At 46.7% G+C, this 18,969-nt stretch overlaps 1 protein-coding gene across 1 annotated transcript in view; it reads right to left on the reverse strand.

Annotated features, from left to right (window-relative positions):
• cntn5 (contactin 5) overlaps positions 1–18,969 on the reverse strand; it is a 471,145-nt gene that overhangs the window by 221,788 nt on the left and 230,388 nt on the right. Inside the window, exons 8-9 of the mRNA XM_042296548.1 lie at positions 4,299–4,480; positions 2,349–2,485 (exon numbers count right to left, since the gene is read on the reverse strand). Of these exons, the coding sequence (XP_042152482.1) occupies positions 2,349–2,485; positions 4,299–4,480 (319 nt within the window). The remainder of the gene's footprint in view (positions 1–2,348; positions 2,486–4,298; positions 4,481–18,969) is intronic.

Here is an 18,969-nt window from a genome sequence, read left to right on the forward strand (position 1 = left end):
TTCACCATCTCCACCCTGCTCTGAAACACAACATACTCCATTCACCATCTCCACCCTGATCTGAAACACAACATACTCCATTCACCATCTCCACCCATAGGGAGGCCCATAGGGAGATCCACAGGACCCATAGGGAGATCCATAGGGCCCATAGGGAGATCCATACAGCCACAGGTAAGAGGCAGTGCTGTATCATGAATAAGGTCCCAGGTATGAGGCAGTGCTGTATCATGAATATAGTCACAGGTAAGAGGCAGTGCTGTAGCATGAATAAGGTCCCAGGTAAGAGGCAGTGTTGTATCATGAATATAGTCACAGGTAAGAGGCAGTGCTGTAGCATTAATACAGTCACAGGTAAGAGGCAGTGCTGTATCATGAATACAGTCACAGGTAAGAGGCAGTGCTGTAGCATGAATATAGGTAAGAGGCAGTGCTGTATCATGAATACAGGTAAGAGGCAGTGCTGTATCATGAATACAGGTAAGAGGCAGTGCTGTATCATGAATACAGTCACAGGTAAGAGGCAGTGCTGTATCATGAATAGAGTCACAGGTAAGAGGCAGTGCTGTATCATGAATACAGGTAAGAGGCAGTGCTGTATCATGAATACAGTCACAGGTAAGAGGCAGTGCTGTATCATGAATACAGGTAAGAGGCAGTGCTGTATCATGAATGAGGTCACAGGTAAGAGGCAGTGCTGCATCATGAATACAGTCACAGGTAAGATGCAGTGCTGCATCGTGAATACAGTCACAGGTAAGAGGCAGTGCTGTATCATGAATACAGTCACAGGTAAGAGGCAGTGCTGCATCGTGAATACAGTCACAGGTAAGAGGCAGTGCTGTATCATGAATACAGTCACAGGTAAGAGGCAGTGCTGCATCGTGAATATAGGTAAGAGGCAGTGCTGTATCATGAATACAGGTAAGAGGCAGTGCTGTATCATGAATACAGGTAAGAGGCAGTGTTGTATCATGAATACAGGTAAGAGGCAGTGCTGCATCGTGAATATAGGTAAGAGGCAGTGCTGTATCATGAATACAGGTAAGAGGCAGTGCTGTATCATGAATACAGTCACAGGTAAGAGGCAGTGTTGTATCATGAATACAGTCACAGGTATGAGGCAGTGCTGTATCATGAATATAGTCACAGGTAAGAGGCAGTGCTGTATCATGAATACAGTCACAGGTAAGAGGCAGTGCTGTATCATGAATACAGTCACAGGTAAGAGGCAGTGCTGTATCATGAATACAGTCACAGGTAAGAGGCAGTGCTGTATCATGAATACAGTCACAGGTAAGAGGCAGTGCTGTATCATGAATACAGGTAAGAGGCAGTGCTGTATCATGAATACAGGTAAGAGGCAGTGCTGTATCATGAATACAGTCACAGGTAAGAGGCAGTGCTGTATCATGAATACAGTCACAGGTAAGAGGCAGTGCTGTATCATGAATAGAGTCACAGGTAAGAGGCAGAATGACATACCTAATTATTTTACTGTCAGACCATAGGACAGGGTTATTGTCATACCTAATTATTTGACTGTCAGTACATAGGACAGTGGAATGACATACCTTATTATTTGACTGTCATTATTTGACTGTTTAAATGTCTCTGCTGTATATTCTTGAACTGGAAATTGCCTAAATAATTGCTGTGTATTCTAGAACTGGGAATTGCCTAAATAATTGCTGTGTATTCTAGAACTGGGAATTGCCTAAATAATTGCTGTGTATTCTAGAACTGGGAATTGCCTAAATAATTGCTGTGTATTCTAGAACTGGGAATTGACTAAATAATTGCTGTGTATTCTAGAACTGGGAATTGACTAAATAATTGCTGTGTATTCTAGAACTGGAAATTGCCTAAATAATTGCTGTGTCTTCTAGAACTGGAAATTGCCTAAATAATTGCTGTATATTCTAGAACTGGGAATTGCCTAAACAATTGCTGTGCATCTTGTAACTTCCTGCCTGTGTGTTCTTCTCTGTGTGTGAGTACCTGTGGTGTGAGTACCTGTGGTGTGAGTACCTGTGGTGTGAGCGGTTCCCTGAGTGTGAGTACCTGTGGTGTGAGTACCTGTGTGTGAGTACCTGTGGTGCGAGCGTATCTCCATTGCGGAGCCAGCGGTAGGGGTGTGTGTGCTTCCCTGTTTAGAGTACCTGTGGTGTGAGTACCTGGTTGTGAGTACCTGTGGTATGTGTGGTTCCCGGTGTGTGAGTAGCTGTGGTGTGAGTACCTGGTTGTGAGTACCTGTGGTATGTGTGGTTCCCGGTGTTTGAGTAGCTGTGGTGTGAGTACCTGGTTGTGAGTACCTGTGGTGTGTGTGGTTCCCGGTGTGTGAGTACCTGTGGTGTGAGCGGCTCTCCATTGCGGAGCCAGCGGTAGGTGGGTCTAGGCTTCCCTGTGGCCTTGCACTCCCAGTGCAGCTGATCTCCACTGTCCAACTGGCTGTCGTTTATCGTGCTGATCCACTGTGGGAAGGCTGGGGAGGAGAGAACAGATGAAAATCTGTATAGAGTATGGTGTGTTTGAGCTGGATAACACAACAGTATTATAGAGGATGTTAGATATCTTAGATATTCATATGATATGTTATCTATCTATCTCACACACACACACACACACACACACACACACACACACACACACAGCCTTGGGACGACATGCTTCCCTGGCACCTATATTCCCTGGCTACTCATCCCATGCACACACACACACACACACACCCACACACACTCACACTCTCTGACACTTCCTGTGCATCAATACTCCCTGGCTACTCTCAGTGGGAGCCTCGTTGGTAGCAGGCTGCATGTCATTTAAACAGGTCAGTATGTTGTGTAAACCTTTATAGTGAGCACAGACCTTCCTGACCATAATCATCCAATCAAAACACAGATAAAAGGCCATATCACCCTGAAAAAACATCCAATCAAACAACACAACAAGTAACTTTACATTCCTTAAATTCAATCTCTTTAACAGGATGATACCAGTCCGACACAGAAAGATGTTTGTCTGCATTCAATAAGGTGGGTGTTTGGTCTCGTCTTCAATCCATCAGGTGGGTGTTTGGTCTCGTCTTCAATCCATCAGGTGGGTGTTTGGTCTTGTCTTCATTCCATCAGGTGGGTGTTTGGTCTTGTCTATATTCAATCAGGTGGGTGTTTGGTCTTGTCTATATTCAATCAGGTGGGTGTTTGGTCTCGTCTTCATTCCATCAGGTGGGTGTTTGGTCTTGTCTTCAAATCATCAGGTGGGTGTTTGGTCTTGTCTATATTCAATCAGGTGGGTGTTTGGTCTTGTCTTCATTCCATCAGGTGGGTGTTTGGTCTTGTCTTCATTCAATCAGGTGGGTGTTTGGTCTTGTCTTCATTCAATCAGGTGGGTGTTTGGTCTTGTCTTCATTCCATCAGGTGGGTGTTTGATCTTGTCTTTATTCCATCAGGTGGGTGTTTGGTCTTGTCTTCATTCCATCAGGTGGGTGTTTGGTCTTGTCTTCAAATCATCAGGTGCGTGTTTGGTCTTGTCTATATTCAATCAGGTCGGTGTTTGGTCTTGTCTTCATTCCATCAGGTGGGTGTTTGGTCTTGTCTTCATTCAATTAGGTGCGTGTTTGGTCGGCAGTATTACCAAGCCATTATACAAGTGGCTAAATAATATGAAAAAGTACAAATGTACCTCTATGTGCATCTGCATAGTAATAAAATGAAACAAATCATCTTTGAACAATTAGTTATTTATGACGTAAACATAAACAGCAACAAAAACTGAACAGAAGAACAGGAAGTTGACATTATTCAGTAAGACTACATAACGGACGATAATCCATTCGACTTCCTCTGCCAAACCTAATCACTGTAAAACATGTCGCAGACTGGGCATTTCTTCCATTGATGACATAATGCCCACTTCATCTCAGTCAGTGACATTCTCCTCCAGATAAGAGCAGACAGGACTGGGTTGATACATATTCTACAGTAGGTGTCAGGGAGCAGACAGGTCTGGGTTGATAGATATTCTACAGTAGGTATCAGGGAGAACACAGGACTGGGTTGAAAGATATTCTACAGTAGGTATCAGGGACATGACCAGAAGTTGAATAGCAGACTAGTTTAGACTGGTTTGGAGAATGGGCACAACAATAATTAGTCTTCATAACCGCCAAACACACTAGAATCCTAGTAGTATCAGTCAAGTCCAATAAAACAATGAAACAAAAGCACAGCAGTCTTTACCAATACCATATTAACACCAGCACAATGTGATTCCAGTCCAACCATCACATAACTTACTGTAGACCTGGATGTGTCCCTTAAAGGCTGTTCCTCCTCTGGGGTTCTCTGCTTTACATTCGTAGGTCCCTGAGTCTTCCAGCTGTACATTAGGGATCTCCAGAACAGCCTGGGACTTCCTCAGACGAGCCTTCTTAGGGATGTTACCGTTCATCTTCCTCCATGTGATTGTCGGGACTGGACTAGCAGGAGAGGAGAGGGTTAATATCCTAGGTGACTGGACTAGCAGGAGAGGAGAGGGTTAATATCCTAGGTGACTGGACTAGCAGGAGAGGAGAGGGTTAATATCCTAGGTGACTGGACTAGCAGGAGAGGAGAGGGTTAATATCCTAGGTGACTGGACTAGCAGGAGAGGAGAGGGTTAATATCCTAGGTGACTGGACTAGCAGGAGAGGAGAGGGTTAATATCCTAGGTGACTGGACTAACAGGAGAGGAGAGGGTTAATATCCTAGGTGACAGGACTAGCAGGAGAGGAGAGGGTTAATATCCTAGGTGACTGGACTAGCAGGAGAGGAGAGGGTTAATATCCTAGGTGACAGGACTAGCAGGAGAGGAGAGGGTTAATATCCTAGGTGACAGGACTAGCAGGAGAGGAGAGGGTTAATATCCTAGGTGACAGGACTAGCAGGAGAGGAGAGGGTTAATATCCTAGGTGACAGGACTAGCAGGAGAGGAGAGGGTTAATATCCTAGGTGACTGGACTAGCAGGAGAGGAGAGGGTTACATCCTAATACATCTGTACAATTAATAGTCAGAATAATAAGAGTTGAAAGAAATTGTGGATAGTAGGACTGTAGAGTGGATAGTGTACAGGATAGGAGACTGGAGAGTGGACAGTTGACAGATTTATATAGGAGACTGGAGAGTGGATAGTTGACAGGATAGGAGACTGGACAGTTGACAGGATTATAGAGGGGACTGGAGAGTGGACAGTTGACAGGATTATATAGGGGACTGGAGAGTGGACAGTTGACAGGATTATATAGGAGACTGGAGAGTGGACAGTTGACAGGATTATATAGGAGACTGGAGAGTGGATAGTTGACAGGATAGGAGACTGGACAGTTGACAGGATTATATAGGGACTGGAGAGTGGACAGTTGACAGGATTATATAGGAGACTGGAGAGTGGATAGTTGACAGGATTATATAGGAGACTGGAGAGTGGACAGTTGACAGGATTATATAGGAGACTGGAGAGTGGACAGTTGACAGGATTATATAGGAGACTGGAGAGTGGACAGTTGACAGGATAGGAGACTGGAGAGTGGACAGTTGACAGGATTATATAGGAGACTGGAGAGTGGACAGTTGACAGGATAGGAGACTGGAGAGTGGATAGTTGACAGGATAGGAGACTGGAGAGTGGACAGTTGACAGGATTATATAGGGGACTGGAGAGTGGACAGTTGACAGGATTATATAGGAGACTGGAGTGTGGACAGTTGACAGGATTATATAGGAGACTGGAGAGTGGATAGTTGACAGGATTATAGAGGAGACTGGAGAGTGGACAGTTGACAGGATTATATAGGAGACTGGAGAGTGGACAGTTGACAGGATTATATAGGAGACTGGAGAGTGGATAGTTGACAGGATTATATAGGAGACTGGAGAGTGGACAGTTGACAGGATTATAGAGGGGAAAAGAGAGTGGACAGTTGACAGGATTATATAGGAGACTGGAGAGTGGATAGTTGACAGGATTATATAGGAGACTGGAGAGTGGACAGTTGACAGGATTATAGAGGGGAAAAGAGAGTGGACAGTTGACAGGATTATATAGGAGACTGGAGAGTGGATAGTTGACAGGATTATAGAGGGGAAAAGAGAGTGGACAGTTGACAGGATTATATAGGAGACTGGAGAGTGGACAGTTGACAGGATTATAGAGGGGACTGGAGAGTGGACAGTTGACAGGATTATATAGGGACTGGAGAGTGGACAGTTGACAGGATTATATAGGGACTGGAGAGTGGACAGTTGACAGGATTATATAGGGGACTGGAGAGTGGACAGTTGACAGGATTATAGAGAGGGACAGGAGTGACAGGATTATATAGGGGACTGGAGAGTGGACAGTTGACAGGATTATATAGGAGACTGGAGAGTGGATAGTTGACAGGATAGGAGACTGGACAGTTGACAGGATTATATAGGGGACTGGAGAGTGGACAGTTGACAGGATTATATAGGGGACTGGAGAGTGGACAGTTGACAGGATTATATAGGAGACTGGAGAGTGGACAGTTGACAGGATTATATAGGGGACTGGAGAGTGGACAGTTGACAGGATTATATAGGAGACTGGAGAGTGGATAGTTGACAGGATAGGAGACTGGACAGTTGACAGGATTATAGAGGGGACTGGAGAGTGGACAGTTGACAGGATTATAGAGGGGACTGGAGAGTGGACAGTTGACAGGATTATAGAGGGGACTGGAGAGTGGACAGTTGACAGGATTATATAGGGGACTGGAGAGTGGACAGTTGACAGGATTATAGAGGGACTGGAGAGTGGATAGTTGACAGGATAGGAGACTGGACAGTTGACAGGATTATAGAGGGGACTGGAGAGATTATAGATAGGGACTGAGAGAGTGGACAGTTGACAGGATTATATAGGGGACTGGAGAGTGGACAGTTGACAGGATTATAGAGGGACTGGAGAGTGGACAGTTGACAGGATTATATAGGGACTGGAGAGTGGATAGTTGACAGGATTATAGAGGGACTGGAGAGTGGACAGTTGACAGGATTATATAGGGGACTGGAGAGTGGACAGTTGACAGGATTATATAGGGACTGGAGAGGACAGTTGACAGATTATATAGGGACTGAGAGTGGACAGTTGACAGGATTATATAGGGACTGGAGAGTGGACAGTTGACAGGATTTATAGGAGACTGAAGAGTGGACAGTTGACAGGATTATATAGGAGACTGGAGAGTGGACAGTTGACAGGATTATATAGGAGACTGGAGAGTGGATAGTTGACAGGATAGGGAGACTGGACAGTTGACAGGATTATATAGGGACTGGAGAGTGGACAGTTGACAGGATTATATAGGAGACTGGAGAGTGGACAGTTGACAGGATTATATAGGAGACTGGAGAGTGGACAGTTGACAGGATTATATAGGAGACTGGAGAGTGGACAGTTGACAGGATTATATTATATATAGGGACTGGAGAGTGACAGGATAGTTGACAGGATTATAGGAGACTGGAGAGTGGACAGTTGACAGGATTATAGAGGGGACTGGAGAGTGGACAGTTGACAGGATTATATAGGAGACTGGAGAGTGGATAGTTGACAGGATAGGAGACTGGAGAGTGGACAGTTGACAGGATTATAGAGGGGAAAAGAGAGTGGACAGTTGACAGGATTATATAGGAGACTGGAGAGTGGATAGTTGACAGGATAGGAGACTGGACAGTTGACAGGATTATAGAGGGGAAAAGAGAGTGGACAGTTGACAGGATTATATAGGGGACTGGAGAGTGGACAGTTGACAGGATTATATAGGGGACTGGAGAGTGGACAGTTGACAGGATTATATAGGAGACTGGAGAGTGGATAGTTGACAGGATAGGAGACTGGACAGTTGACAGGATTATAGAGGGACTGGAGAGTAGAGGGGACTGGAGAGTAGACAGTTGACAGGATTATATAGGGACTGGAGAGTGGACAGTTGACAGGATTATAGAGGGACTGGAGAGTGGACAGTTGACAGGATTATATAGGGACTGAGAGTGGACAGTTGACAGGATTATATAGGAGACTGGAGAGTGGACAGTTGACAGGATTAGGAGACTGAGGATTATTATAGAGACTGGAGAGTGGACAGTTGACAGGATTATATAGGGACTGGAGAGTGGATAGTTGACAGGATTATATAGAGACTGGAGAGTGGACAGTTGACAGGATTATAGAGGGACTGGAGAGTGGACAGTATGACAGGATTATATAGGGGACTGGAGAGTGGACAGTTGACAGGATTATATAGGGGACTGAAGAGTGGACAGTTGACAGGATTATATAGGAGACTGGAGAGTGGACAGTTGACAGGATTATATAGGAGACTGGAGAGTGGATAGTTGACAGGATAGGAGACTGGAGAGTGGACAGTTGACAGGATTATAGAGGGGAAAAGAGAGTGGACAGTTGACAGGATTATATAGGAGACTGGAGAGTGGACAGTTGACAGGATTATATAGGAGACTGGAGAGTGGATAGTTGACAGGATAGGAGACTGGACAGTTGACAGGATTATAGAGGGGAAAAGAGAGTGGACAGTTGACAGGATTATATAGGAGACTGGAGACTGGACAGTTGACAGGATTATATAGGGGACTGGAGAGTAGACAGTTGACAGGATTATATAGGAGACTGGAGAGTGGACAGTTGACAGGATTATATAGGAGACTGGAGAGTGGACAGTTGACAGGATTATATAGGAGACTGGAGAGTGGATAGTTGACAGGATAGGAGACTGGAGAGTGGACAGTTGACAGGATTATATAGGGGACTGGAGAGTGGACAGTTGACAGGATTATATAGGAGACTGGAGAGTGGATAGTTGACAGGATAGGAGACTGGACAGTTGACAGGATTATAGAGGGGACTGGAGAGTGGACAGTTGACAGGATTATATAGGGGACTGGAGAGTGGACAGTTGACAGGATTATAGAGGGGACTGGAGAGTGGACAGTTGACAGGATTATATAGGAGACTGGAGAGTGGACAGTTGACAGGATTATATAGGAGACTGGAGAGTGGATAGTTGACAGGATAGGAGACTGGACAGTTGACAGGATTATAGAGGGGACTGGAGAGTGGACAGTTGACAGGATTATATAGGGGACTGGAGAGTGGACAGTTGACAGGATTATATAGGAGACTGGAGAGTGGACAGTTGACAGGATTATATAGAGACTGGAGAGTGGATAGTTGACTAGGAGACTGGAGAGTGGACAGTTGACAGGATTATATAGGGGACTGGAGAGTGGACAGTTGACAGGATTATATAGGGACTGGAGAGTGGACAGTTGACAGGATTATATAGGAGACTGGAGAGTGGACAGTTGACAGGATTATATAGGAGACTGGAGAGACTGGACAGTTGACAGGATTATATAGGAGACTGGAGAGTGGATAGATTATTGACAGGATAGGAGACTGGACAGTTGACAGGGATTATAGAGGGGACTGGAGAGTGGACAGTTGACAGGATTATATAGGGGACTGGAGAGTGGACAGTTGACAGGATTATATAGGAGACTGGAGAGTGGACAGTTGACAGGATTATATAGGGGACTGGAGAGTGGACAGTTGACAGGATTATATAGGGGACTGGAGAGTGGACAGTTGACAGGATTATATAGGGGACTGGAGAGTGGACAGTTGACAGGATTATATAGGAGACTGGAGAGTGGACAGTTGACAGGATTATATAGGAGACTGGAGAGTGGATAGTTGACAGGATAGGAGACTGGACAGTTGACAGGATTATATAGGAGACTGGACAGTTGACAGGATTATAGAGGGGACTGGAGAGTGGACAGTTGACAGGATTATATAGGGGACTGGAGAGTGGACAGTTGACAGGATTATATAGGAGACTGGAGAGTGGACAGTTGACAGGATTATATAGGAGACTGGAGAGTGGATAGTTGACAGGATAGGAGACTGAAGAGTGGACAGTTGACAGGATTATATAGGAGACTGGATAGAGGATAGTTGACATTATTACATAGGAGACTGGAGAGTGGATAGATGACCGGATTATATAAGAGAATGGAGATTGGATATTTGTTAGGTAGGATACTGGATAGTAGGTTAAATTGCACGCATCCTTACAATATAAACTGATACATAATACATGTGTGTTTTGCATCCATACACTAACACCTTGTGGTATACATACTTCCCAGTGTGAATACTATGGTGTTGCCTTCAAAGAAAAGAGAAAATGGGTTTGAAGCTGTCAACTATCTGCTATCCAATAGAAGAACAGCAAACAGGTTCATATTGATCTTAAATCAATATGTTATTTTAATGTGACCTTTATTATCAATATTTCTTCTTTCCCAATATTCTCTTCCCCTTTCCATATTCATGTTATGTTCATGTTATGTTGTATGTTATAGTCCAGGGTGAACTGAGATGTCATAGTCCAGGGTATATATGATATGCATAGTCCAGGGTGAACTGAGATGTCATAGTCCAGGGTGAACTGAGATGTTATAGTCCAGGGTGAACTGAGATGTCATAGTCCAGGGTGAACTGAGATGTTATAGTCCAGGGGGAACTGAGATGTCATAGTCCAGGGTGAACTGAGATGTTATAGTCCAGGGTGAACTGAGATGTCATAGTCCAGGGTGAACTGAGATGTTATAGTCCAGGGAACTGAGATGTCTCCATGATATGTATAGTCCAGGGTGAACTGAGATGTCATAGTCCAGGGTGAACTGAGATGTCATAGTCCAGGGTGAACTGAGATGTTATAGTCCAGGGTGAACTGAGATGTCATAGTCCAGGGTGAACTGAGATGTTATAGTCCAGGGTATCTATGATATGTATAGTCCAGGGTGAACTGAGATGTCATAGTCCAGGGTGAACTGAGATGTTATAGTCCAGGGTGAACTGAGATGTCATAGTCCAGGTTATCTATGATATGTATAGTCCAGGGTGAACTGAGATGTCATAGTCCAGGGTGAACTGAGATGTTATAGTCCAGGGTGAACTGAGATGTTATAGTCCAGGTTATCTATGATATGTATAGTCCAGGGTGAACTGAGATGTCATAGTCCAGGGTATCTATGATATGTATAGTCCAGGGTGAACTGAGATGTCATAGTCCAGGGTGAACTGAGATGTTATAGTCCAGGGTGAACTGAGATGTTATAGTCCAGGGTGAACTGAGATGTTATAGTCCAGGGTGAACTGAGATGTTATAGTCCAGGGTATCTATGATATGTATAGTCCAGGGTGAACTGAGATGTCATAGTCCAGGGTGAACTGAGATGTTATAGTCCAGGGTGAACTGAGATGTTATAGTCCAGGGTGAACTGAGATGTTATAGTCCAGGGTATCTATGATATGCATAGTCCAGGGTGAACTGAGATGTTATAGTTCAGGGGGAACTGAGATGTTATAGTTCAGGGGGAACTGAGATGTCATAGTCCAGGGGGAACTGAGATGTTATAGTCCAGGGTGAACTGAGGTGTTTATAGTCCAGGGTATCTCTGAGTCTCTCTCTACCCAAACGACCTCCAGCTGAGAACCATGTCTGTGTCTACATGATGTATTCAGATCAGGTTATCAGCCCAACTAATCATCATGATTTCTATGATTAGTGTGTGTGTGTGGCTGTTCATCATCCGTTTGGTGATGCTCGTCTATGCCCTTGTGACTGCTCTGCTTTCTCCACGATAGACGGGTTGAAAATGTAGCAGGAGAACGTCATACTATACTATATTACTATATGAAGCTGTGTATGACAGCTTCATTTGACACCTCTCAGAAAGATGGAACTGTGACAGCCAGGGAAACCGCCGGTGCTCCCATCCATCATCCATCACGCGGCCCATCCATCATCCATAACTCGGCCATTCCATCAGCTATCATCCATCACTCGGCCATTCCATCAGCTATAATCCATCACTCGGCCCATCCATCATCCATCACTCGGCCCATTCATCATCTATCATCCATCACTCGGCCCATCCTTCATCCATCACTCGGCCCATCCATCATCTATCATCCATCACTTGGCCCATCCATCATCCATCACTCTGGCCCATCCACCATCCATCACTGCCCATCCACCATCCATCACTCGGCCCATTCATCATCCATCATCCATCACTCGGCCCATCCATCATCTATCATCCATCACTCGGCCCATTCATCATCCATCACTCGACCCATCCATTATCCATCATCCATCACTCGGCCCATCCACCATCCATCATCCATCACTCGACCCATCCACCATCCATCATCCATCACTGCCCATCCATCCTCCATCACTCGGCCCATCATTCCTCCATCATCCATCACTGCCCATCCATCATCCATCACTCGGCCCATCCACCATCCATCATCCATCACTCGGCCCATCCATCCTCCATCACTCGGCCCATCCACCATCCATCATCCATCACTCGGCCCATCCATCCTCCATCACTCGTCCCATCCACTATCCACCATCCATCACTCGGCCCATCCACCATCCACCATCCATCACTGCCCATCCATCCTCCATCACTCGGCCCATCCATCCTCCATCACTCGGCCCATCCACCATCCATCATCCATCACTCGGCCCATCCATCCTCCATCACTCGGCCCATCCACCATCCATCATCCATCACTCGGCCCATCCATCACTCGGCCCATCCATAACTCGGCCCATCCATCATCCATCATCCATCACTCGGCCCATCCATAACTCGGCCCATCCATCATCCATCACTCGGCCCATCCATCCTCCATCACTCGGCCCATCCACCATCCATCACTGCCCATCCACCATCCATCACTCGGCCCATCCACCATCCATGATCCATCACTCGGCCCATCCACCATCCATCACTTGGCCCATCCACCATCCATCACTTGGCCCATCCACCATCCATCACTCGGCCCATCCGCCATCCATCATCCATCACTCGGCCCATCCACCATCCATCACTCGGCCCATCCATCATCCATCACTCGGCCCATCCACCATCCATCATCCATCACTCGGCCCATCCATCCTCCATCACTCGGCCCATCCACCATCCATCATCCATCACTCGGCCCAATCCATCACTCGGCCCATCCATAACTCGGCCCATCCATCATCCATCATCCATCACTCGGCCCATCCATAACTCGGCCCATCCATCATCCATCACTGCCCATCCATCCTCCATCACTCTGCCCATCCACCATCCATCATCCATCACTGCCCATCCACCATCCATCACTCGGCCCATCCACCATCCATGATCCATCACTCGGCCCATCCACCATCCATCACTTGGCCCATCCACCATCCATCACTTGGCCCATCCACCATCCATCACTCGGCCCATCCGCCATCCATCATCCATCACTCGGCCCATCCACCATCCATCACTGCCCATCCATCATCCATCACTCGGCCCATCCATCATCCATCACTCGGTCCATCCATCATCCATCACTCTGCCCATCCATCATCCATCACTGCCCATCCATCATCCATCACTGCCCATCCATCATCCATCACTCGGCCCATCCACTATCCACCATCCATCACTCGGCCCATCCACCATCCATCATCCATCACTCGGCCCATCCACCATCCATCATCCATCACTCGGCCCATCCACCATCCATCCAGGACATTTTTATACGTGGAGTGAAGGGATGTCTGACCACTGTCTGTTCTAATGGAGTGAAGGGATGTCTGACCACTGTCTGTTCTAATGGAGTGAAGGGATGTCTGACCACTGTCTGCTCTAATGGAGTGAAGGGATGTCTGACCACTGTCTGCTCTAATGGAGTGAAGGGATGTCTGATTACTGTCTGCTCTAATGGAGTGAAGGGATGTCTGATTACTGTCTGCTCTAATAGAGTGAAGTGATGTCTGATTACTGTCTGCTCTAATAGAGTGTAGTGATGTCTGATTACTGTCTGCTCTAATAGAGTGAAGTGATGTCTGACCACTGTCTGCTCCAATGGAGTGAAGTGATGTCTGTAACCCTTACAGTGAGTAGGGGTTGTGAAACATTATGATTATACCACTAAGGGACGTCAATGTCAGTGTGCTCAAGGGGACAACAAGAGATTGGATTATGGAATTGAAAAGGCTTGGAACAAGTCCTTATTTCTGATGTAATATCTCCAATATCAATATGTCTAGCTTCCAGACATGACATAAGGGTTACAGACATGACATAATGGTTACATACATTAAAAAGGGGGTACAGACATGACTTAAGGGTTACAGACATTAAAAAAGAGGTGCAGACATGACATAAGGGTTACATACATTAAAAAGAGGTGCAGGCATTACATAATGTTTACAAACATGACATAAGGGGTACATACATTTCTACTCTACATGTCCATACACCAAGGTATGTTCAGAGAATGTTCTAGTGCTGGAAGCTAGACGTATTGATACTGGAGATATTACATTAGAAATAAGGACTTGTTCCAAGCTGCTTCAATTCTATAATCCAATCTCATGTTGTCCCCTTGAGCACACTGACATTGACCTCCCTTAGTGGTACAATCATAATGTTTGAGTAAGCACGCAGTCATGGGAGGAGTTGGGAGAGTAAGCACGCAGTCATGGGAGGAGATGGGAGAGTAAGCACGCAGTCATGGGAGGAGATGGGAGAGTAAGGATGTAGTCAGAGGAGGAGATGGGAGAGTAAGCACGCAGTCATGGGAGGAGATGGGAGAGTAAGGATGTAGTCAGAGGAGGAGATGGGAGAGTATGAATGTAGTCAGAGGAGATGGGAGAATAAGGAGGCAGTCAGAGGAGATGGGAGAGTAAGGATGTAGTCAGATGACATGGGAGAGTAAGGATGTAGTCAGAGGGGGTGGGAGAGTAAGGATGTAGTCAGAGGAGATGGGAGAGTAAGGATGCAGTCAGAGGAGATGGGAGAGTAAGGATGCAGTCAGAGGAGATGGGAGAGTAAGGATGCAGTCAGAGGAGATGGGAGAGTAAGGATGTAGTCAGAGGACATGAGAGAGTAAGGATGTAGTCAGAGGGGGTGGAAGAGTAAGGATGTAGTCAGAGGAGATGGGAGAGTAAGGATGTAGTCAGAGGAGATGGGAGAGTAAGGATGTAGCCAGGTGGAGATGGGAGAGTAAGGATGTAGTCAGGAGGAGATGGGAGAGTAAGGATGTAGTCAGAGGAGATGGGAGAGTAAGGATGTAGTCAGGAGGAGATGGGAGAGTAAGGATGTAGTCAGAGGAGATGGGAGAGTAAGGTTGTAGTCAGAGGAGGAGATGGGAGAGTAAGGATGCAGTCTGAGGAGGAGATGGGAGAGTAAGGATGTAGTCAGAGGAGGAGATGGGAGAGTAAGGATGTAGTCAGAGGAGGAGATGGGAGAGTAAGGATGTAGTCAGAGGAGGAGATGGGAGAGTAAGGATGTAGTCAGAGGAGATGGGAGAGTAAGGATGCAGTCAGAGGAGATGGGAGATTAAGGATGTAGTCAGAGGAGGAGATGGGAGAGTAAGGATGCAATCAGAGGATGAGATGGGATGAGTCAGAGGAGGAGATGGGGAGTAAGGATGCAGTCAGAGGATGAGATGCAGTCAGAGGAGATGGGAGAGTAAGGATGCAATCAGAGGATGAGATGGGAGAGTAAGGATGTAGTCAGAGGAGGAGATGGGAGAGTAAGGATGCAGTCAGAGGAGGAGATTGGAGAGTAAGGATGCAGTCAGAGGAGATGGGAGAGTAAGGATGCAGTCAGAGGAGGAGATGGGAGAGTAAGGATGCAATCAGAGGAGGAGATGGGAGAGTAAGGATGTAGTAAGAGGAGGAGATGGGAGAGTAAGGATGTAGACAGAGGAGATGGGAGAGTAAGGATGTAGTCAGAGGAGGAGATGGGAGAGTAAGGATGTAGTCAGGAGGAGATGGGAGAGTAAGGATGTAGTCAGAGGGGGTGGGAGAGTAAGGATGTAGTCAGAGGAGATGGGAGAGTAAGGATGCAGTCAGAGGAGATGGGAGAGTAAGGATGCAGTCAGAGGAGATGGGAGAGTAAGGATGCAGTCAGAGGAGATGGGAGAGTAAGGATGTAGTCAGAGGACATGAGACAGTAAGGATGTAGTCAGAGGAGGAGGTGGGAGAGTAAGGATGTAGTCAGAGGAGATGGGAGAGTAAGGATGTAGTCAGAGGAGATGGGAGAGTCAGAGGAGATGTAGCCAGGTGGAGATGGGAGAGTAAGGATGTAGTCAGAGGAGGAGGAGATGGGAGAGTAAGGATGCAGTCAGAGGAGATGGGAGATAAGGATGAGTCAGAGGAGGATGATAGTCAGAGGAGGAGATGGGAGAGTAAGGATGTAGTCAGAGGAGGAGATGGGAGAGTAAGGATGTAGTCAGAGGAGGAGATGGGAGAGTAAGGATGTAGTCAGAGGAGATGGGAGAGTAAGGATGCAGTCAGAGGAGATGGGAGATTAAGGATGTAGTCAGAGGAGGAGATGGGAGAGTAAGGATGCAGTCAGAGGAGGAGATGGGAGAGTAAGGATGCAATCAGAGGAGGAGATGGGAGAGTAAGGATGTAGTCAGAGGAGGAGATGGGAGAGTTAGGATGTAGTCAGAGGAGGAGATGGGAGAGTAAGGATGCAGTCAGAGGAGGAGATTGGAGAGTAAGGATGCAGTCAGAGGAGATGGGAGAGTAAGGATGCAGTCAGAGAGATGGGAGAGATGGGATGAGTCAGAGGAGAGATGCAATCAGAGGTCAGAGGAGATGGGAGAGTAAGGATGTAGTAAGAGGAGGAGATGGGAGAGATAAGGATGTAGTCAGAGGAGATGGGAGAGTAAGGATGTAGTCAGAGGAGGAGATGGGAGAGTAAGGATGTAGTCAGGAGGAGATGGGAGAGTAAGGATGTAGTCAGAGGGGGTGGGAGAGTAAGGATGTAGTCAGAGGAGATGGGAGAGTAAGGATGCAGTCAGAGGAGATGGGAGAGTAAGGATGCAGTCAGAGGAGATGGGAGAGTAAGGATGCAGTCAGAGGAGATGGGAGAGTAAGGATGTAGTCAGAGGACATGAGACAGTAAGGATGTAGTCAGAGGGGGTGGAAGAGTAAGGATGTAGTCAGAGGAGATGGGAGAGTAAGGATGTAGTCAGAGGAGATGGGAGAGTAAGGATGATGTAGCCAGGTGGAGATGGGAGAGTAAGGATGTAGTCAGGAGGAGATGGGAGAGTAAGGATGTAGTCAGAGGAGATGGGGAGATGTAGATGGGGATGTAGTCAGGAGGAGATGGGAGAGTAAGGATGTAGTCAGAGGAGGAGATGGGAGAGTAAGGATGTAGTCAGAGGAGATGGGAGAGTAAGGATGCAGTCAGAGGAGATGGGAGAGTAAGGATGTAGCCAGGAGGAGATGGGAGAGTAAGAATGATGCAGTCAGAGGAGATGGGAGAGTAAGGATGTAGTCAGAGGAGATGGGAGAGTAAGGATGTAGTCAGGAGGAGATGGGAGAGTAAGGATGTAGTCACGAGGAGATGGGAGAGTAAGGATGCAGTCAGAGGAGGAGATGGGAGAGTAAGGATGTAGTCAGAGGATGAGATGGGAGAGTAAGTATGTAGTCAGAGGAGATGGGAGAGTAAGCATGCTGTCAGCGCAATGTCTATAGGTTTTGGTAACGACTTATTCTAAAGTGGTTAATTAACTGTAAATGACTGACTCAGATTGCAGCCCCTTGAAAGCAATGTAAATAATTACCAGGTTCCTTTAGTGTTAGCGTCAGATTAGAAGCTGTCTCTAGATAGAACTCCATCATACATTATTCAATACAAATAATAATTCTAAACCAAAATATGAAGTAGGGATGATACAGGATTATGGTTATAAACTAAAAAGTATCTTGTTATGCAAAACATCCCTTAAAGCTTTCCATTAAGAAGTCAACAAGAGGGTGAAAAACATCTTCAACCAACTAACATGTTGTCATGAACATTTGTCTGTCTGCGTCTGTCTGAAACCTGCCACCGGCGGCTGCCTGGCACTCATTTTAGCAGCGTACACAATTGTTTCCAGCTCCATCTTTCACAGCCGTAACATTGGCCAGATCCAGCTTTCACAGCCGTAACCTTGGCCGGCTCCATCTTTCACAGCCCTAACCTTGGCCGGCTCCATCTTTCACAGCCCTAACCTTGGCCGGCTCCATCTTTCACAGCCCTAACCTTGGCCGGCTCCATCTTTCACAGCCCTAACCTTGGCCGGCTCCATCTTTCACAGCCCTAACCTTGGCCGGCTCCATCTTTCACAGCCCTAACCTTGGCAGGCTCCATCTTTCACAGCCCTAACCTTGGCCGGCTCCATCTTTCACAGCCCTAACCTTGGCCGGCTCCATCTTTCACAGCCCTAACCTTGGCCGGATCCATCTTTCACAGCCCTAACCTTGGCCGGCTCCATCTTTCACAGCCCTAACCTTGGCCGGCTCCATCTTTCACAGCCCTAACCTTGGCCGGCTCCATCTTTCACAGCCCTAACCTTGGCCGGCTCCATCTTTCACAGCCCTAACCTTGGCCGGCTCCATCTTTCACAGCCCTAACCTTGGCCGGCTCCATCTTTCACAGCCTTAACCTTGGCCGGCTCCATCTTTCACAGCCCTAACCTTGGCCGGCTCCATCTTTCACAGCCCTAACCTTGGCCGGCTCCATCTTTCACAGCCCTAACCTTGGCCGGCTCCATCTTTTACAGCCCTAACCTTGGCCGGTTCCATCTTTCACAGCCGTAACCTTGGCCGGCTCCATCTTTCACAGCCCTAACCTTGGCCGGATCCATCTTCCACAGTTACAACGACAAACTGCAGTCAGGTCACGACCCTGGTGAGGACGATGAGCACGCAGATGAGATTCACTGAGACATTCCTGCAGTCAGCATGCCAATGTTTAGACATATGTGGCATTGTGTTTTGTGACAAAACTGCACATTTTAGAGTGTTTCATGAC

This window comes from Oncorhynchus tshawytscha, linkage group LG13 (assembly GCF_018296145.1).
Source record: "Oncorhynchus tshawytscha isolate Ot180627B linkage group LG13, Otsh_v2.0, whole genome shotgun sequence".
NCBI lineage: Eukaryota > Metazoa > Chordata > Actinopteri > Salmoniformes > Salmonidae > Oncorhynchus > Oncorhynchus tshawytscha.